This window comes from Terrapene carolina, unplaced genomic scaffold, assembly GCF_002925995.2.
Source record: "Terrapene carolina triunguis isolate 2854851 unplaced genomic scaffold, T_m_triunguis-2.0 Scaffold132, whole genome shotgun sequence".
NCBI lineage: Eukaryota > Metazoa > Chordata > Testudines > Emydidae > Terrapene > Terrapene triunguis.
The window spans coordinates 10907180-10928850 of NW_020664483.1; the positions used below are offsets into that span (position 1 = coordinate 10907180).

Below are 21671 nucleotides of genomic sequence, written 5' to 3' on the forward strand. Positions count from 1 at the left end.
CTTTTAGAAATATAATTTGCCTTTAAAATACATCCCCTCCCACAATTGTCAAAGTCAGTTTTGTGTCTGAAAACACTCAGATAAGCACAAATTGTCATCAGTATCACACGTTTTTTTATATGTACATGAATTACAGTATATGTCTTCTTACAGGGCCAGTCTTAGACACAAGGAACTGCTTAGATATTTGGATTTTTGAGGCCCCTGAAAGCTGCACTGACCCAGTAAGTCAAAAGTTGTCAGATCTACTCCAACAGCAAGAATAGAAAGGGAAGAGACTAACTGCCTTACTTGCTCTGCTCCCCACAGGACTAGAGAGGGAAGAAACTTGCCTCTAATTCCATCCTCTCTCATATATGTTTGCTGCAAATGTTTAAAAGTTATCTTGCACTGAAACTTTTTTGGCTGCTTTGGGGTACTGAGATAATTATGGGGCCCGGATATTCTATCTGAGCCCACCCACCTTCATAACCATACTAGCTGAAACTTGGTAGAATAAAGTCTTTTTTAGTGTATAATGGGGTTCTTAATTGTACAGAATCAATGAAGATAAATGACTTTCGTTTACTGCAGAATATTCATTATGCAAATAAACTGGTTGTAGTGAAAACTAGTGTTGCAAGATTTAATCCTCAGCTCTTATTTAAATATACCTACAGAATGATCTTTCTCTAGTCCCTTCCTTCCTGCAAGATGTAATTGTCCAAGAAATACCTGGAAATAAGTATTCAAACATTTTATTTCAGCAATATTCTCTGTCTTTCTGAAATCCCAGAAAAAATACCGTTAATTCCCACTGGGCAGAAAATAAAAGTTTTGAAAGTACTTTATTACTGACTTCTGAGCAAGTAGTATATCTGGAAAGCTTTCATACAATGGAATAAATATTGTAATGGTTTTGGCATAACCTAATAAAATTATTACTTCAATTCATTTTATCATAGCACCCAGAAACTCTAATCGAGGTTGGGACCCCACTATACTAGGCACTGCACAAACATATGGTTCATGCCTAAAGAGCTGACTTCTAAAGCCCTAATCCTGCAATCAGATCCATATGAGCAGACCTTTGTGTCTGCATGGAGTCCAATGGAAATGAATGGTTATGTGCCATGTAGGGATTCAGCCATACCAAGGAGTCTCCTGTACCCATTTCCCCTGTGGGCCCAAATCCTGTTCCCATTGACTACAACATGACAAAACATTTGTAGTTCATGAATACTGTCCTGTCCCCAGAAGTCAACATTTTTTCCAGAAAAAAGTATCTTAGCTTTATACATTACCTGTATCTGTGTGTCTCCTCTTTCAGCCAAAAACTTATAGTATTGGTGTACATCCCAATCTAAGAAGTCATTGTTCGAACTCAGATTTTCTGATTTTTCCATCAGTCTCACTTTTTCTACTGGCATTTCTTCATTTTTTTCTAATTTATCAGCAACTGTTAATAAAAATGACAAGACAAGAGTTGACATAGAACAATGGTATTATATTTAGCAATTTAGAGATTATTAATGTGGACGGTACATTACATAGTTTCATGAAATTATGCAAAAAACTGTTTAGCCAAATAAAGTCGAAAGATGTACCAAGCATGTTCTAGCATTGTTTATACAGTGCTGAATTCAGGAAAAATGATGGTATCTGACCCTGCCATCTAGATCTTTTGTAGCAGGGTCAATGGAGGAAACATGAAAAGCAGGCCATTGGATTAGCAAATTGAAAAGACACTTAAAAGGGCTGATGACAAATTCTCATAACAACTACAACACTTAATGTAGGACTGGATTTCAACTAACAAGTTGAGAACTAAAAATGGACAACTGTAGAAAGTGAGAGCAGACGAAGAAACTTGTTTTATGTGAAGCAGAACAAAAGCGAGGAACTTGGAAGAAGGGACAGTGACTAGATTTGCATTAGAAACTCCGCAGTTTCATTGGTTTATCTGCTCATTATGTCATGTAGATGGAAGGCCAATATGGGCTGACCTGAGAAATGACAACCATGTTTATCAAAATCACAGTATTCCTGCCAGAAATGTACTGGTTATTGCTGCATTTATGCAACTTCCATAAAGATGATGTGTATGTATTTGAGGAACTAGAAGTAAGATATCGGAATTACTTTCATAACTTGAATATTAAGGTCAATAATTCTTGGTATGAGCATAGCAATAAATGACATTTTATTGGTGTTGCATTAAGAGTAAAATTGATAAATGGGAAAGATAGCATGGAAATTAATAATACAAGATACTTCAATTTGGTATATATTACTTTCAGATATGAAAAGTTGGTTTTCCATTTTTCTTATAAAATATTATATGAAGGTTACTTTATAATTCAGAGAGAAAGAATATCTTTATCCAGGCAAATTAAAGTTAAAGTTGAGAATGTGACTTTTAAAAAATGAACAGTGTTATAATTTAACAAACATCAGTGAAACGTTGGGAGTTCAAAAAACATGCAGTGAACATTTTAACATCAGTGTTAACTTTGCCCCCATCTCTGCCCTCCCTCCACCAGTACACTGAAGAGCCTCATCAGATCCCACAAGAAATTTAGTCATCTCTTTTAAATAAATAACAATATGTGGCTTTCAAGTGTATGATAAAACCTATCACCCATGCTTCCAGTTGATGTGGGGCATGTTCAGTTATAAAGAGGAAAGTGTTTGGGCAAGCTCATAACTCAAATGGCTGAACAGGTTTTGCCTCTAACTTCAGTGAAGAAATATAGGTGTCATGAGCTACGGCTATGTTGGCTTGGTTTAAAACTTCTATGGAGCCTTAACTGTGGTTCTCTTTGGGTTTATAAGCTTGAATGTGGTTTGGGAGAACCATGTTTGAGGCTACCATAGTTGTGGAGCTTCTAAAGTTCCAGTGTCAGATTAGTTTCCATGATTAGGGCAGGGGTACCCAGTAGAAATTTGTCTGAGGTATAAGTTTGCAGTGACACAAGGTAGATGCAGCCTCCCTCATGCCATCAGAGATTGTGCTCAGCCCCTTAAACTGGTGGCACTGGCTGGAAAGTGGCATAGCCAATGATGTCCAGGGTGTGTCTAGATTCACTTCCTCTTATGAAGATGGGGATGCCAAAATCAGGCTTCTAATGGAAATTGTCTTAGAACTTTAACTATGATGTCCCTAGCATGTTTCCAAAATCTTATTGTAACTACTATCTGAAAATACATAGTATTAATGGAACTCATGAGACTGCAATACTACATAGCTTAAACTCTACCATTAGATATATGTGCATAGCTCCTGTAGAAGATCTTAATGAAAGCTGCATCTGAGAGCAGAATCGGGTGCAATATATATATATATAGTGACAGGCCCAGACCAGTGGGGTACAGGAGTCTGGTAGAGGGCAAATATACTGGTCATTGGATGAGTAGTTTTCTGTTCCCTGAGTGACCAGAGAAGGGGCTGAACTAGAGTAATCAGGAACCTGCTAGAACCAGTTCAGGCAGGCAGTCTAATTAGGACACCTGGAGCCAACTAAGAAGCTGCTAGAATCAATTAAGGCAGGCTAATCAGGGCACCTGGGTTTTAAAAGGAGCTCACTTCAGTTTGTAGTGTGAGTGTGAGGAGCTGGGAGCAAGAGGCGCAAAGAGCTGAGAGTGAGAGGGTGTGCTGCTGGAGGACTGAGGAGCACAAGTGTTATCAGACACCAGGAGGAAGGTCCTGTGGTGAGAATAAGGAAGGTGTTTGGAGGAGGCCATGGGGAAGTAGCCCAGGGAATTGTAGCTGTCATGCAGCTGTTACAGGAGGCACTATAGACAGCTGCAGTCCACAGGGCCCTGGGCTGGAACCTGGAGTAGAGGGTGGGCCTGGGTTCCCCCCAAACCTCCCAACTGACCTGGACTGTGGGTTCTTCCAGAGGGGAAGGTCTCTGGGCTGTTTCCCAACCCACATGGTGAATCTCTGAGGCAAGAAAATCCACCAATAAGTGCAGAACCCACCAAGATAGAGGAGGAACTTTGTCACAATATATAACCAGTTATAAATAAGAAATTGTTTTTTCTTCACTTCACATATTATTTTTCATTTGTTCTAAAATGAGGTATGACAATAGTAATAATATGTGGATTGCTTACTGAAATATGCCACTTTCCTGTAATTAGTTAGTGCTGCTTCACAATTTCTTGGAACATTGATTCCGACCCAGTAACGGTATCCCTAATACAATAAATAACAGATATTTTTCTTATTCTTTAACCTTTGGATTATTATACAGAGAACAAGAAATAGAGCTGCCAAATATATAATTTACAAACCAAAATCATCTGGGATATCAAATTTCCTCCAAGACTTCCAAATGTATAATAAACAAGTGCCTAAAACATAGAAACAAAAAATTATACAAGGAATGAAAAAAACAAAACCAGTAGTATTTTTGGTAAGTCCTTTCTTTAATTTTTAAAAGCATATCACTTTTTATTTTTCTTACCTTGGCTTGATTATACTCCATTCCTATGCCATATGAAAACATGAATCCTAAAGCCTGCAGATCCAAAATAAAAGCACATGTCAGTACATTTATTTATGTGTGGTCATTCATTTTGTTTATACAAGTTGAAACAGATGCTGCCTGTTTTATTTTATTGTATGTAATTTCTTTTCTGATTTGTGAGGGGCTTTTAAGAGTTAAAACTCTTCTAACTGGGGTTATGAAGTCTTCATTTAGTAACTTACTATGGTGCTTTTTTGTTACCAGTCAGGTGAGCAGGTTAGGCTTGTGTGAAGCATGATTCAAGATAAGATTAATCTTAGATAACTGTTAAAAACTAAAGAAAACTATATTGGTTATTATTTTGAAACTTGTCTAGTTGAACTACCAGAGAAAGTTTCCTCCAATAAGGTGGTATCATTTTGTCTGTTAAGAGCCATGACCTGAACTGAAGCACCGAAACCTTGTTTCACGGTTTATGCTGGAGTAAGCAGCACCAGCTCAAATCAATTCTGACTAGCAGTGGTTTAAATTCTTTTGACACAAAATTGGTTTTGACTAAAACAAATTCTATGGGAAAAATTTCATTTCTGAAATTTTCAATATTTGGATTTTGTAAAATCCAAAAATTTTCATAAACTAGGGACAAAAATGGGGGGGAAACTTATTTTTTTGCAGTGGGGGAAAGAAATCATGTCATGACTAGCTCTACTTTGCACACCAATTCAGCATGTTTACACTAGATGGCTTGTTCCTGGTAGCTACACGTCTGCCAAAAAAAAAAATAAAAAATGGTAGTTTTCCTCAGTCACCTTATGTGCCCTCTACACAGCACCTCTGTCTTGTTAGAAGTGCCACAGCTGGTCCAAGCTGTAGTGTACTGCCCCTTACTGATTAACAACTCATTTCTGTGCATTGGCTGATGTTTGAAGAAAAATCCAAACTCTTTCTCTCCTTGGATCACATCATTGAGAAGAAACCTTATTTTTACTTGGTAAAGTAAACATAGAAATACATGGGAAAACAAAATAAATCTAAGGATTGAGACAAACTGGTTTCCCTTGATTTTTTAGCTCTATCACTACGCAATGGATTGGTAACCCTCTCCCAGCCATCTTAAATTCAGAACTAGGAAGTTATGGGAGGGCCTAAACTAAAACCCATGGAAAAAGGGTTTAATGTGGCTCCACCTAATGAACAGTTCCTGGTTTCCTTTCTGTAAGTGGGGGAGGAAACATAGCAGTATTTCTGTCCTCCTTTCAGGAAGAGTGAAGAAACAATGCTTCTGAGCCTTTTAAAAGAATACAAGGGAAAGCTGTATTTCAATACTGTATCATTCATGCACTATTTGTACTACATATCCCATCCATGAGAGAAGGCTCACAGAACATGAAAGGGGATACAAAATTAAAAGGAACATTCCAGGGTGTTAAATGGGGAAAGAAATGTAATTCCTATCCTCCCCGACCTTTTGAGCTCTGCTCTGAAGAATCCCCAAAACATAAAGGAAATACACCTCTACCCCGATATAATGCGATCCGATATAACACGAATTCAGATATAACGCAGTAAAGCAGTGCTCCAGGGGGGTGGGGCTGCGCACTCGGGTGGATCAAAGCAAGTTCGATATAACGCGGTTTCACCTATAACGCGGTAAGATTTTTTTGGCTCCCGAGGACAGCGTTATATCGGGGTAGAAGTGTATATGGTGAGGCACACTGCTGCCTGAGAGCCTTTTCTCCAAGATCCTGGATAAATGAGACCCTCTCTCCTCTGACACACACACACGACCAGATTCTGATGTCACTTATGTCGGTGTAAATCTGTGGTAACTCATTAAAATCAACAGAACTAGTCTGGGTTTACATGGGTCTAACTGTAATCAGAATGTGTCCCACAGTGCTTCTTAAAATACTACACCAACCTGCCACTCTCTTTGGAATTCTAACATTCTGTGATTTTACTAAGGTAACTTTAGTTATTTGATAATATTTGATGGTCATGGCATTTTAGTCCTTTTTAATATTGGCTACTGTATCATGATAGGAAATGCCTCTTATTCCTTTGAAACTTTTATAGATTAGTTAAAAAACAGGTTTCTGTGAGAGACTGGAGTGGTCTATCTGGGCAGAGGATTCAGAAAACACAGCATTATAGGGTAATTTACCCAAGTGGTCGAGTGGCTACAATAACTTTTCATTTCAGTAGCTTCACTAAGGAGATGGGTCTCTCCCGAGGCTTCAAAATATCCAGGCCCTGAGCCTATAGAGCAATGGTTCTCAACCAGGGGTCCGAGGCCCCCTGGGAGGCCGTGAGCAGGTTTCAGGGGGGCCGCCAAGCAGGGCCAGCAGGGCCCAGGGCAGAAAGCTGAAGTCCTGCCACATGGGTTTGAAGCCCAGGCCCTGTGCCCCACCACCCGAGGCTGAAGCCAAAGCCTGAGCAATGTAGCTTTGCGGGGGCTCCTGTGGCATGAGGCCCCAGGCAATTGCCCTGCTTGCTACCCACAACGCTGACCCTGGCTTTTATATGCAGAAAACCTGCTATTGTAACACAGGTGGGCCATAGAGTTTTTATAGCATGTTGGGGGGGCCTCAGAAAGAAAAAGGTTGAGAATCCCTGCTATAGAAGGCTAAACAGGAAAGCCATTATGTTAAATAACTTTTAAACAGGGTGGAACAATGGGTTTGGCTGTGACAAATGTTTTTAAAGCCATGCAATAAAAGGAAAAAAAGTCCCCGAGGGAAAATCTATGCCCATTTACCTGGAACATGGATAGCACAAATGATTACCATACATATGGATTTGGGGTATTGGTAATCGGTCATGTCTGTAACTTGGTTTCCTGGAGTTATGTGAACACTGTCCCTCTGCATAAAGGGCCAAACTACAGTAGGACTAGGAAGTCAGGATGATGCAAATCTATGTCTGTTTATGAAGGAAAAGTCTTAAGGCCCTAATATGACTAAGAAACCATGTTACCTAAGGACCGAAGTCAATGGGAGTCTTTTGACTGACAGTAATGGTCATTGGATTGGGATCTTATGTGACGAAAACTTGAAGTCTTTTACCTTCACACAGTCCTCCATGTTCAGAAGTCCTTTAGATGAAAAATGTCTAGGGATAATAAGAGCCTTTGGGAGGTTGATGCATCATGGACCCAAAAAATGACCCTTCAGTGATCACACATTCCCCAGGATGGAAGAAGTGGGAATATCTTTTTGTTAAATAGCAGTATTAGCTTAAGTCAGATTTATTAAATCTATCCATCCATGCAAGGCTCCTATCACCTTGATAGCTAAGCTCCAAAATTCAATGCTCAACAAAGCTGAAATTGAATGAGCTAAGTAAATCTTCATATTTCATTCTGCTGAGAAAGATGCTTCTCTGAAAATAAGATCGTGCACTAGGAATATTTTTGGATATTTTTGAACAAATGGCCCAGACATAGCTAGATACTGAAATGTGTAATGTCTGACCCAGTAAAAAAGTTCAGATAGTGAAAGACCAAATGTTTTCATTTAATATGATCTCACAAGTGAGCCACACTAAGTGACAGACTGACACCTCTGTTCTTCCACTCTGAATAACTTCAGTTCCCATGAAGAGGTGCATTTAAATACTCCCTGAAAATGGCTGCCACTAATTCTAGACGAGTCCAAATGATGCCATTGACTTAACTGGGCTTTGGATCAGTCCTTTAAAGAGTCATAAATCCAGCAATGAGTAGCCAATGAAGCAGATGCTTTATGGGTAAGGCTGTAAGAAAATCATGGGCTGTGATTTTGTTGTGGAAACTGCAACTTTTAACATACACCACAACTTCTAATAGTTGCTGCAAACTTGAGTGGCATTGTGATCCTGTGCACCAGGTCACAACCTCACTCATTCACAGTGTCACAACAGATGGAGAGGAGGCTGGGCCAAATTTGAGTGAGGGGTGTTGTAACCTGGCACACTCAAATTTGTCCCCGCACCAAAACTGCAAAGTTTACATTAAAATAAAAATGGAACATTATGAATAAACAGTTTCAGACATAAAGACAAAAAAACAATCCCCTTATAAAGCTCTAAATGTGAGAGATGATGCAAACAGTGTAGAGTCAGGATGTATATTCACTCTATGGGAGAAAAGGAACTGGCAGATAAGCTGTGTGTATACACACCTTGAGGCATATGCATGGACTTCTTTTTTACAAGGGATCTTGAGTTTTACGATTTATCCTAGTTAATCAACTCCCAAGGTCATGAGCATACAAGACAACCTGGGACTGCATAGTGTAGCTCTGCAGCAGACATGTACCTTTGGAGAAATGCTAGTTCTATTTTAAAATGACTTAACTCTATCTGCAGTAATTCATGTTTATTCATTAAATATTTCAATTCTAACACCCTCTTATTTTTAAAACGTGATTGTGATTATTATACTTAATGCAATGTCACGATTTCCACTTTAACCTCCAATTGTATTTCAGTCCCTTGGCTGTAAAATTTTTGTGATGGGGACTAAAACATTGCATACATGCTTTCAGCCCAAGATCAATTAATTTCTGTACATTTTGAGAATAAAATTATCTTGTGCATTTGAACTAGGAAAATATGTAATTGGATTGTTTAAATTATTTTTGCTTCCTGACATTCTATCTCAAAAAAAAAAAAAGAATTTTTTAAAAGTGTTACATGTTTACACTAGTGATTAATGACAAGTCATATGGCTAATTTGGGAAATTTCAAATTGTTACTGTGACCAAGTCATCTCAGGCTGGGACAATGAGAGGCAGTATGATTAGTGCCCAGAGAAAGGGAGTACCTTGCTTCACTCTATAAGCAGAGGCAGTAAATTATTTTTTGTCAAAGTCCAAAGTTTTGGTCAAGGTATAATCAAGGTCCAGATTCCAGAGAAAATAATAAAAAACACAATAATGATACTAATAATAAGTAAATAAAATTTTTGGGGGGTCTGTTCAAAAGCATCTGGCGGTCCGGATTTGGCATGCGGTCCACCTATTGACTACCACTGCTCTACAGTGAATGCTCATTTCCAGAATGGCTTTGACAGTCTCCAGGATGTTTCAGATTCAGCTTTCATCAGCCAGAACGGTACTTCTAAGACACAATGACTTTGGGAGAGAGGAGATATCGAAAAAAGTAAAAACTGGAGGGTGGCTGAGAACTATGTCCAGTGACATTGGTGGGTGAGTGAGTGGGTGGGTGGGTGGATGGGTGAGTAGGTGTGAGAGAAAGAGCGAGTTGAGGGGGAGAGAGAGTAAAATAATTTTATAATAAAATCAATTACTGTAAATGATACTTTTTTCACTATATAGTTAAAATATTTTAGCAGGCTTACTGCAAACATTCAATGGTTACCTACTAAATTTAGACAAAACGTTCTTCTCAGATCCACATGGTGGATCATGACTGATATTCTGCTCTCCCTGCGCGCACAGATCTCCTCTCTTTTAAAATCTGATTTTCAAAGATGCCGTTAGAATAATCTCCATATAAACAGGCACTAAAACTATCAAGGAAGTCTACAAACTAATTCGCGATTATAAAATATGTCTTTGACAGAAACAGAGGACCCAAGAAATTCACAATTCAGCATGATACTCCCCCATATCCCCCAAGTATGTTTGGTGTTGAATTATGCTGTTTAATGTATGGTCAGTGGCTAATAAATTTTACCATCAGCCATGATTTAATTAGGGATGAGAACTCTGGCATAGCATCGATAACTGAGATATGGCTGGTTGAAGCTTCGCCATGAATAACTGGCCCAGCTGATTTCCACTAGGTATTTAGTTCAGTATGAACTCTGAGAAGGGACTGTGAAGGGGTGGCTGTGATTTTTTTATATCCAATGTGAGACATAGCAGGTTACCTGCTCTAAGGCCTTGATTCAGTAAAGTACTTAAGTATTTGTTTATAGTTATGCATTTGTGTAAGTGTTGTGTGAGTTCAACTGTGGATTAAAACAGGATCTAATAGAGTGTGTCCATCTAATGTATGAGTCACAGGATGACATAGGGAAGGGCTTAATGATAGTTTACAAATGTCCCTTCACCTAGTGCTTCCACAGTGCAGCGGTGCTGGTGAATGTGCTTGGTGACTTCAGGGTCCATGCTGATGATGATTCTTTTGGACTGGTTTATAGCCATTAATGTCATCTGATTATTATAAGGTTGTCCCAGGTGTTTTCCATTAGGTACTCTGGCCTTGGAATCTCTTAATCTATAAAATTAGTTCTATGACTTAATTCTCTCCTTAAATAAATAAATGGAAGAGCTGTGGGACCTTAGCCATTTACAGTGCTAGACTATGGCACTGGTCCAAGACAGTAAAACATCATACTTTAAATTGTAGCTATATTTTTCTCTGATACCATTTATGGATTGATCAATTATTTTAATAGGATTTACAGGATTCCACTGGATTTAAGCACTAATCCTATTGTGAGCCAGTGCCTGCAGAACAGCACTTACTTAGATTGAATATTGTGGTGAAATGATAAATGATTTAATGTGTTTCAGAAGATTCGGTTCTCTTTTGTAGAGCCTGTCACCATGGAAATTAGGCACTAATGAAGGCAATTCAACAAACAAAAGACAATAAAATGTTAACATGAATGGATCTTGAATTTCATCCTGATGATCTCTAGACTCTGGCTTTCCCAAGAAGAGCCAAATTCAAAGGTGGAGGCCTTCAACTAGCACTACTACTGCTGGCCCTTTGAGGGGGGGGATTATGTTCCTCACTCTAGCCCCTATAATCACTAGTTCCTCTGTAAATTCCAGGATAGAGGAAGCTCTGGTGGGAACTGAGCAAGATGGGAAAGGGTGGGGGAACAGCACATGCTGCTACAGCCATTTTGGCTTGCACCACAAGCCATTACAGCAGTAGGGAGTCTGCTGTAATTTTGAGTTGCTCCCAAGGCTTCCTGGGTTATGCAAGGAGGGGCATTTTGGCCCCCATAGGAGCCCTGAAATCAGAGGGTGCAAACATGGCTTGAAGTCATGCTCATCTTGGGTTTTGCCTTCAATATTGCACCTGCAGGGAGGAACAGCACAGGAGCTGATAGCAAGCACTTTCAGATGACCTTAACTGCTGTGATGCTGTGTACGGTGAGAGGAAGCTGAGATATCTTGTGGGGTGCCACAGATGGTGAAAGGCATAACAGATCATTGCTGCTATCTTGGAATTCAGGAGTATTATTGGATTTAATAGGACCTTGAGGCTGCCTATTATTCTGATGAAAGTTGGGAATACCCCATCAATATACAATGCGAACACTCTTATACTTACTGATTCCTCTTGCCAGCCAGTGTCATTCTTGGCTTGCATAGCAGCCAGTTTATTTCCATTCATCGTTGTGTCAGAAAATGAAAGAGTAAGAATGTGGCATCAGTGCAGAGGGAACAACAACAAATATGAAGGTACAATTTCCATTCTAACCCTTGTTTTCAACTGCTGATAGTGTATCTTTCTGAAACTTTCAACTTCTAGGATGAAATTTGTCATAGTTTTTTGTATGGAATATAAACATAGTTACAAGATGGAACCCTGAAGGACATTACAGGTAGGGTCCTTCACAGAGGATGAGCAGCTCCACAATATAGGATTTCTCTGAATCGAAGGAGTGAATCCACAAAAGAGGTACTCTGCCCACTTTTGCAAGAGTCTACAGGTGTATCAACAATATTTCATTGACAATGGTCAAAAGTTGCTCATTCATTATTAAAATTGTTTTCACAAGCACAACCTTTGATATCAATAGTTTCACTTGCATGCCCTGACTGGTATGGAGCAAGAATAGTGATAGATTAAGTGTACTGGGAGTTGATTTATTATGATCTTCTATATAATCTTCCCTAAAATGGGAGGTTCAAGACATGATTGGAAAAACAATTAATTTCCAACAGTTACTACTTGGGCCAGGGACTAACCACCTCTGGAATAAGCATGACTGGGCAGCTTGTCCTCTTGCTCTACCACCATTCATCTTACCTGAGAATTAAGTGAAGAGTTACTCACAGCAAACAAAACATTTGACTTTATTACCATGCTGAAGCAGTTGTAATTAATCAGACTACTTACACTTCATAACGGTTAACACTTTCATTCAACAATTGCCATAGCACAGAAATTGAAAAAACCTGATCACTCTGAGCAAGTTTTTTTTACCATTGGAGCTGCAGCTTTGTCACTTCCTTGTGTCAGCTGATCTGTGAGGACAGTCCAGGATGAATGAGGAGTGAGGTGTCAAAGTGTGACTATGTCAATGGCCACAGACAGCCGATTGTTATGATGGTTCCTTTAAACTAGGGGCTTTATTGCTCAGGATTTGAGCAAGACATTTCTCTTGGATAATTTTGCAATTTTAAAACTCCTTTGTGGAAAGATGTATGCAGAAATAGGTCCACCACCTCAGCAGAAGTGAGAAGATGGCTTAATCTCACTATGTCAGATGTGTATTTCTAACTGTGGGGCAGGCAAACCAGCTAACTGGTATATGACCCATAACGATTTAACAAGTGGCATTGCAATTGTAATCAAGGCAATCCATTTATGTATAGGTATCAAAGAAATGTTAATTAGGCTAGCAATCCCCAACTCATTCACTTTGTATTGATAAGAATCAAAGAATAGTTGCTAAGTGTATTTGTCTGTGTTTACCTATATCCAGTTACAAGTTTATCAATGTAACCAAATTAGCTTTTAGATCGGGGTGGGCAAAATATGACCCGCGGGTCCGTCTAACATTTCTGTCCGTCCCGGCAGGCTCTTTGGCTGCCCCCTCACAATCTCCAGGCCGCTAAAAGTCACACAGCGCAGCGGGGCACTCAGGCAGGCTGCCTGCCTGCAATGGCCGCACGCCAGTCACGGAAGCGGCTGGCTGCTGCTGGCACATCTCTGCGCGCCCCTGGTGGGAGGAGGCGGCTCCGCATGCTGCCCTCGCCCCCAGCATTGTCCCCACAGCTCCCATTGGCCAGAAACTGGCCAATGGAAGCTGTGAGGGCAGTGCTTGCGGGCACAGGCAGCGCACGGAAACCCGTTGCCCCCCTCCCACCAAGGAGCGCATAGAGACGTGCCAGCAGCAGCCAGCCGCAGCCGCTTCTGGGAGTGGTGTGGGGCCACGGCAGGTAGCCTGACTGAGCCCTGCTGCACTGCTGGCTGGAAGCCACCTGTGGTAAGTGCCTCCCGGCCAGAGCCTGCACCTCGCACCCCCTCCCACACCCCAACTCCCTGCCCTAGGTCAGAACCCCCTCCTGCACCAAACTCCCTCCCAGAGCCCACACCCCTCACCCTCTCCTGCACCCCAACACTCTGCACCAGCCCGGAGCTCCTTCCTGCACCCAAACTCCCTTCCAGACCCCGCACCCCCTCCGTTAATATAGTAGAAATGTACAGTGTGTGATGACTTACCAAAATTCGTGGAGAGGCCCCCCTGCAAAAATTATTGCCCACCCCTGTTTTAGATGCTAAATCCTTTTCATGACTTAATTGCCTTACATTATCCAGGTGACTGTGTTCAGTTAACCTTAAGATCAAAGATGTGAGACACTGCAGGAAATTAATAATATTACTTATATTATCTTCAGCTTATCTGTCCCTGTTATAATGAAAGACCGGCTAATTGCTTTATAAAAAATGAGTATTACTAAATTACCTGTGTATGCGTAAGAAATTGAATGTTAACTTTAAAGTGACGGGTCAGTGTGTCCTCAACAAAGAAGAACCTTCAGAGTCACATGCTGTGCTCAAAATACTTAACAGCCCACTTCAGCTATAAAAGAGAAACCTCCGGCCTGATCCGGCATCTCTAGTCTGCTGAACTTTGAACAGGGAAAAGTTTAAGTTGTGGGAAAGAGATCTTCCAATAGTTATTTGGAATACCCTGGAAAATGCAGGGAAAGACTCTAACAGACTTTACATCTAAGCTACATTTGGATTCTAACCTTTTCAGATGATTCCAGAGAGACTTTTTGAAGCCAGCAGACGCATCTATCACTGCTACAAACCTGATATAAGGACCTTGTAAGCATTTGTAATGTATATAATCTTTTAGCTATTCAATAACTCTCTTCTTTTCTTAATAAATCTTTAGTTAGTTTACTAAGAATTGGCTGACGTGATATTTGGGTAAGATCTGAGACATATATTGATCTGAGGGTAAGTGTCTGACCCTTTGGGATTGGTAGAATCTCACATATGGTGAATAGGGTTTTCAATAATCTCTCACTATATCAAACCAACGTGTCTAGATGAGAACCAAGGGCTGGAATGCCTAAAGGGGACTGTGTTTGGCTTCTTGTTAATCATTGTGGTACTGCAGAAGCTCTTTTGTTACTGGCTGGGTGAATCTAATTATAGAATAAACCACCAGTTTTGAGGATTGTCTGTCCTATTTCTTGCAGTCTGCCCTGAGTGTGGCATTCTCAGTGTGGTCCATCCCCAGCACCTGGTCACACTAACTCACCAATTTTTATAGTGGGAGTGCTGAGAGCCATTTAGCCAAACTGTAAACCCTGTATATAATGGAAACCACTTCAAGCCAGGTGTGTGGCAGCACCCTTAGTTCCAGAACCTATGCTAACACAGGTTTCAGAGTGTTTCTAGACCTACTCCAAATATGAGTGTGTCCTCTGTTTCGTTTGAGTAAGAAGCCACCTTGGTTAGTCCCATTGTTGCCATGAGATTTGAAGCAAACACAAGTTATCCTTGACAAAGCTATTAAAGTGTCCAAGACAGAAATCTGGCAACAATGATACCCAAGCATAACAAGATCACAGTAAACGTATGTAAATATCACAGTGAGTGATGGGGTAGTCTGAGAATTTTTATTTTCGAATTCATTTTATTCCAGATATCTCTCCGTAGTTGGACACACCCACACAAATCTATCTTTGGGATCTGGACACCTTTTACACCTGAAATTTGATACAAAGTGTGCCACACTGCCTTTGCTTATTTTGTCTTACATATCTGCTTTAACAAAACAGTCAATTCAAGGCCATGTGAATCATCCAGCAAGGTTGGATGACTTATTCACTGTTATATTATGAATAAAATCATGGGCTTTCTCTTGCAGAATTGGGGTCCATTCGAGTGGTCCTGGTTATTTACTCCCATTATGTGAACATGGATTGGGTGTGCTATGGAGGTGGTAGAGTAAGTCCTAAGGTGATGTGAATCTTGCATGATTCTGCAGAGAACCTGAGCAAGGTCCATTAGGTTTGAAAGGAGTCCCATTAGTCCTTGCAGCTAGAAGACGTGGTCATAAAGGGGTTTTACTCCCCTCCAAAATTCCTTCAAGTGACATCTGGTGTGTAACAGTGAAGATTGAGCAACTCAAAGTTCCCCATCATGCAATGTTCAAATATTTTGTATTTTTAATTAAAACTACTGTTGTCCAGCAGAAAGTTAAAATTCTGGACAATATCACTAGCTACAATTGCAACAACTAAACATAGTTTTCAGTATCTGTGTACAAATATCCAAAGTTAAAAATAATCAAGTTACTGTCAGGTGGTGCTAGACTCAAAAATTAGATTTTAAAGTTACAGAAATAATAATGGAAAGCAGTATGTTGTTTCTAGTTAAACATTTCCTGGAGTGTTTAGACCCCCCAAATTGCACTTTATTCCTAGTGCTTGAGAAAATTAAACTGACTACAAACATACCAGTAAGTGACACTGATTAGTCTATTTCAATTGTGCAACATGAACAAAGTTCTAAAAACAATCAATCAACTTATATAGTGAAAAGAAAAGTAGATTTTTAAAATTCAGTTGTAACTATCTGGTGCTACTATTTAAAAATGGATTTAACTGGAGAATGATTAAAAACAATTTTAATTAATACTTACCTGTTGTGTGGTCCCACATTATACCAACATATATGTAAACAAAGTACACCACACCTTACTGCTTTTCAAATATTAATAAGCTTTCCAGTTGAGTAATGTCCTATTCAAAGCTTTATACACTTAAAAAAACCCAAAACTACTTACAGTTTGGCCTTTATGAGATCCTTTTTCAGCCAAAGTCTCATATAATGTCACAGCTGCAGTTATATTTTGAGGACCATGATAACCAAACAGCAAAGCAGCAGCCAATTCCTCCATAGCTTTCAAATGTCCCATATCTGCTGCTTTGGTAAGGAGTTGGTAAGCTCTGATTCAAGAATATGAAATTCAGGTTTAATCATCTGATATTAATTTCTCCCCTCAAGTACAGTACCTGTATCTCTAAGAGGAGATTTAGCAACTAAAGTGTACTAATTCAAGAACTAATTTCTATTATGCACCTCCTGAAAGCTAACTAAAACATGCTTCTCTGGCAGCAGAGAAGTTTTAATTTCTTTCTTTGCAGCCACCCTTCCTTGAACAGTAACTTCAAATTCATGTGATTAGTAGAGCTGGGTCAAATTTTTCAGATTAATAGTTTGCCAAAAAATGTAGTGCTAGCCAACCTGAAACTATTATGGTGAGGATAACTCTTTCCTTATAACTCACTTGTGATGTAGGAAACTCAGTGGCTAGAGTACTTTCCAGCAATATGAGAGACCAAAGTTCAACTCACTTCTCCATATCAGACATAGAGGGAAATTTAACCCGGGTCTCCCTCATCCCACGTGAATGTCCTAACTGCCGCCACCACCCAGAAAAAAAATTTTTTTTTTGGATGGATTTGTTCAGCTGGATACAGACTTTTTTTTCAATTCACTAGAATTTTTCCACAACTTTTGGACATGTTTTAATTAATCAAACTGATTTTTTTTTTTTGCTGATTTGTATGTCTTTGCACTATGCTTTATCAATGTAGAATGCAAAATTCCAATTAAATGCAAACCAATCTAGGTAACTAAGCTAGAATAGAAATATTCAGTAATGCTGAACTTGACAAAGTCACCGTCGGTCCCAATCCTGCCAAAAGTGATGCCCAGGAATATTTTTCCTCTCGCAGGGGGTCTATCGATGTCAATGAGGGTCTGTACCAGGAACTGTACAGTAAGATCAAACTCTTTATGGGATGGAGACCTAGACTGTAAACTCCTCAGTGCATGTTCTTGTTTGTCTTTATAGCACAATGTTATCTTTACTATTGATTTAGCCCCACAAGTGCTAGAGTTCAGACTTACTCCTCTTTCTCTTTTTTGCTTTTGGAATGTTTCAGGATTTTGTTGCTCATTTTATAAAGCTGATGTCCTCGCTCCTCATTCTTCTTTCTCCTAGCCAGATCTTCTGCTATAGGTGAACACAAATGTAAATTGAAATGATCAAAAATTTAGAAATAAACCACTTTTTTTGAACTAGAGCAAATGCTCTTCTGATACAGCTGCTGTGATTCCCAACTACATATGACAGGTTTATGTTTGAAAATTTTCTCCTTTAGATCAGTTTAGATTAGAGATTCAATATCCATTTGTACATGAGTGCAGGTAGTTGCAATCACTGATACTAAAGAAAAGAAATACAGGTAGTCAAATGTCCCTGTCATATCAGCATCCAGAATGCTGATAAAATCTTGGAAGATCTTCTGTGTTGTTAGTTTAGATTATGCCAGGTTCTCTGTGCAGTGATACTTGGAGACAGATCTGTAGAAGCACTCAGAGAGCCTTAGTCTCTGATTAGAGTTGAACCTTAAGGCAATGTTGCTTACTGAGAGCTGGGTATTGGTTTTGGCCTGAAATTTATGAAAAAAGAGATTGCCTGCATTCTGTTTGTTACTCTTAGAATATACTCAGATTCCACATCATTGATTTCTTATGTAAGGGAAAACAGACTTGAAAAGCCCTGGACATCTGCCTCTGTTCATCAGAGGGGTGACACTGGTGTTGGAAGAAGGGGCAATAGTTTGCATAACTTAATAAGTGCTTTGCTGAATTGGAACTTAAATATGGGCTTAATTCCACCACTATTTACTAAAGCACTGAAGCTTGAGTTCTACTATCTTCAATGGAATTTAAGCATGTGTTTAAAGTTAAGTACATAGACCTGGTCTACACTGGGGGAGAGGGGAATCGATCTAAGTTATGCAACTTCAGCTATGTGAATAACGTAGCTGAAGTCGACGTACTTAGATCTACTCACCGCGGTGTCTTCACTGCGGTAGGTCGACTGCTGACACTCCCCCTTCAGCTCCGCCTATGTTTCTCGCTCCGGTGGAGTACCAGAGTCGACGGGAGAGCGCTCGGTGATCGATTTATTGCGTCTTCACTAGATGTGATAAATCGACCCCCGCTGGATCGATCACTCCGGAGGTAAGTTTAGACATGCCCATAAAGTGCATAAAGGGCCATCATGCCTATGGGATGGCATTCTTCATAAGTTGTGTCAGATAATGGTCCCTGACTGGAAAATATGGATTCAGGGACATGAGCTTATGAACCATGTAATCAAGCTCTGGCTAAAGTTTAACAAGTCTCAGAAAATTTCAGAATCTGTTTTAATGTAAGACATAAGCTACACTATCTCCAGTGGACAAGGTTATATATGTTACAATTTGGGCAAATTCAGAACTTTATATTAGGGCTGTTTCTTACAGTCTGGTTATCATTCACTTTGGGCTATATTCTAGGTGTGCATGGTAGCCCTGCCTATAGTTAAGACTGACATATTGCTTTATAAACCCTGTTTTCAGTTGCTTATAACTTTGCAAAGCTTTAACCATTTCGGCTGAAATATTCCATGCCAGGTATCTGCCTTGTGCTGAATTGTTTTGGAAATTTTCATCCAAAAAGGGTTAGCCATTTCTGAGAACAAGGCTAGGGAAAAAATACATTGTCTCGCTATGTTTTAAAAAAATCACCTCCACCTCTTCTTTGAGAAGTTCTAGTGCTGCTGTGCTTTGGAGCAGCAACTTGACATTTGTCAGGGGCATGGTCTTTATGTCAGGGATGTGCCTCTTGCCATCTTCTGGGAAATCTGTCCAAATTTGGAAAAGTTATAAGCATTTGAAAAATTGCAGTTTGCATATCCTCAGAGACTTGCTAGAGCTGTGGAGCATAATTCCCTGAAGAGTCCATCTGCACTGAGCATCCTCAAGACCAGGGCTGTAGAGATCTGAACAGGAGTTTTCCTGTAATTGCAACAGTCTTGCTGGGGCTATGCAGGGTCCAGGACCAGTCACAGGAACGGAGGATTGGAAGCCTGTCTGTTCTGTGCTTTCAGTGCTCCCCTGCTGGACCAGGCAGTGCGGGGGAGGAAACCAGCTAAACCAAACACAAGGAGGACAAACCCAGAACTGAAGAGGAGTGAAGAGAAGAGATTGGGACAAGGGGTCTGGGAGAAGGGGGAATGACTGGAGGCTGGCTGGGTGGAGGGAGAAAGGGAAACTGGGACTGAGAGCTAGGTGAAGACACTGGGACTGGCTGGGCAAAGAGACTGAGATCCATGGGCTGTGGGGTTGACTGGGCCTGGGAGCCAGCAAGGGAATTGGCAATGGGAGGGACTGGGAACCAGTGGGTGTGGGGAGAGATTGAAGTGAGGTAATGAATGGGGGGGGGGTGGGACTGACTGGGCAAGGAGACTAGGAAGGGTTGGGGTAAGGAGGTGGAGGGAAGATGGATCTGGTGAGGAACAAAGGTGCTGGAGGAGAACTGGGACTGGCTGTGAAAAGAGTCTGGGAGAAGGAGCTAAGGTAAGTGGGGAGGGAGACACTGAGACTGAACATGGAGTCTGTGAAAAGGGATTGGCATTGGGAATCAGTGGGGATGGAGAATATGGGTGTGAGGGTGACTAGAGGCCAGGCAGTGGAGACAGATCAAGCAAGGAGCCAGCACAGGGGAACTGGGACTTGCTGGGTAAGGAGACTGGCAATGGCTGGGTAATGAGACAGGACTGGGAGGGGGAAGACTGGTGTGGGGAGTCTGGAAGGGGCAACTAGGATTGGCTGGGCAAGGAGACAGGGACTGGGATAAAAAGCCGGAGGAATGATGACTAGGACCAGCTAGGCAAAGAGAATAGGACTGGGACAAGGAGCCACTGGTGGGTAAAACACATGATTGGGACAAGGACAGGTTGGAGGAGAAGGAGCAGGAAACAGGCAGAAGTGTCTAGAGCAAACAAATGGAACTCAAGATTCTTGAGTCTCACCATTCCTCTGCTATTAGCAAATATCTGTGAAACCCACTGGCAAAGTGTTTCATCCCTGTTAGTGCTGGTCCACAAAAAATTACAAGATAGTGCTCCTATCATGTAATCTGTCAGCTCAAGTGGCAGAGGTCTGTGCCATGGATCTATAGGTCACAACCCTGCTGATGACCAATTTGTTATCAATATGATAGAATTTCTGTTTTTTTTTCAGTTTGTTTTTTAAAAGCCCAGGAAAGCATACACACAAAATATGTTAAAACATTAAAGTTGCAAAGTCAAGCACTCAAACTGGGAAATGCCAGAACTATGGTTCCTGTTCCACAGGAAGTGTGTTGTGGTAAGAGATATTTTGAATACCTTGCAAGTTTCTGGTCCTGCCTGAAGTGGGGGGACATTATCTGGGCTTGCTTTACGGGTGTGTTTGGGGGGGAAAGAGGTTAGAAGCTGCTGCAAAAAGGTGGGTAGGGATCAGCTTGGCGACCTGGGAATGTAAGGGCGGAAGGTTTAAAAAGGGGCAAGCCCGGGTGTTAGAAGCCCTTTCTTCATGCAGCAGGCAAGGCAGCACCCACCCTCCCTCCCCTTGAGGTGGCGAATATCAGGTTGGGGTAGGACCTACTGTGGACATAGCGCTAGTCGCTCCCTTTTAGGGGTCCTGGGAAGGAATTTTCCCCTCATCACCATATTGGCTTAGATGGGATGGGTTTTTTTCACCTTCCCCACAGCGGGTTTCAGGGAGGACCTATTATGGGGAGGAAGAAAGGGGGTTGGGCTATATGTTGCAACTCATTTTGTAACAGGGTTGCCAACTTTCTAATCGAATAAAACTGAACACCCTTGCCCTGCCCCTTCTCCAAGGCCCCGCTTCCCGCTCACTCCATCTCCCCTCCCTCTGTCGCTCACTCTGGCTGGGCTCTGTGGTGAGGCACAAATGTGGGGTTTAGGGTTGAGGAGGAGGCTCTGGGCTGGGGCAGGGGGTTGGAGTGCAGGAGGGGATGAGGGCTCTTGCTGCAGGTGTGGGCTCTGGGGTGGGGCCGGGGATGAGGGATTTGGGGTGTAGGAGGGGGCTCCGGGCTGGGGCCAACAGGTTCGGCGTGCAGGAGGGGGCTCAGGGGTGGGGCAGGGGGTTG

General features: G+C 41.1%; 1 protein-coding gene across 1 annotated transcript in view; it reads right to left on the minus strand.

Moving 5' to 3' along the window:
• SEL1L2 (SEL1L2 adaptor subunit of ERAD E3 ligase) overlaps positions 1-17644 on the minus strand; it is a 37494-nt gene extending 19850 nt beyond the window's left edge. The window contains exons 1-7 of the mRNA XM_029911894.1: positions 17589-17644; positions 16459-16621; positions 4452-4505; positions 4279-4338; positions 4099-4180; positions 1284-1438; positions 658-714 (exon numbers count right to left, since the gene is read on the minus strand). Coding sequence (XP_029767754.1) covers positions 658-714; positions 1284-1438; positions 4099-4180; positions 4279-4338; positions 4452-4505; positions 16459-16621; positions 17589-17638 — 621 coding nt within the window. The 5' untranslated portion in view covers positions 17639-17644. The remainder of the gene's footprint in view (positions 1-657; positions 715-1283; positions 1439-4098; positions 4181-4278; positions 4339-4451; positions 4506-16458; positions 16622-17588) is intronic.
• Between the last annotated feature and the right edge of the window lie 4027 nt (positions 17645-21671).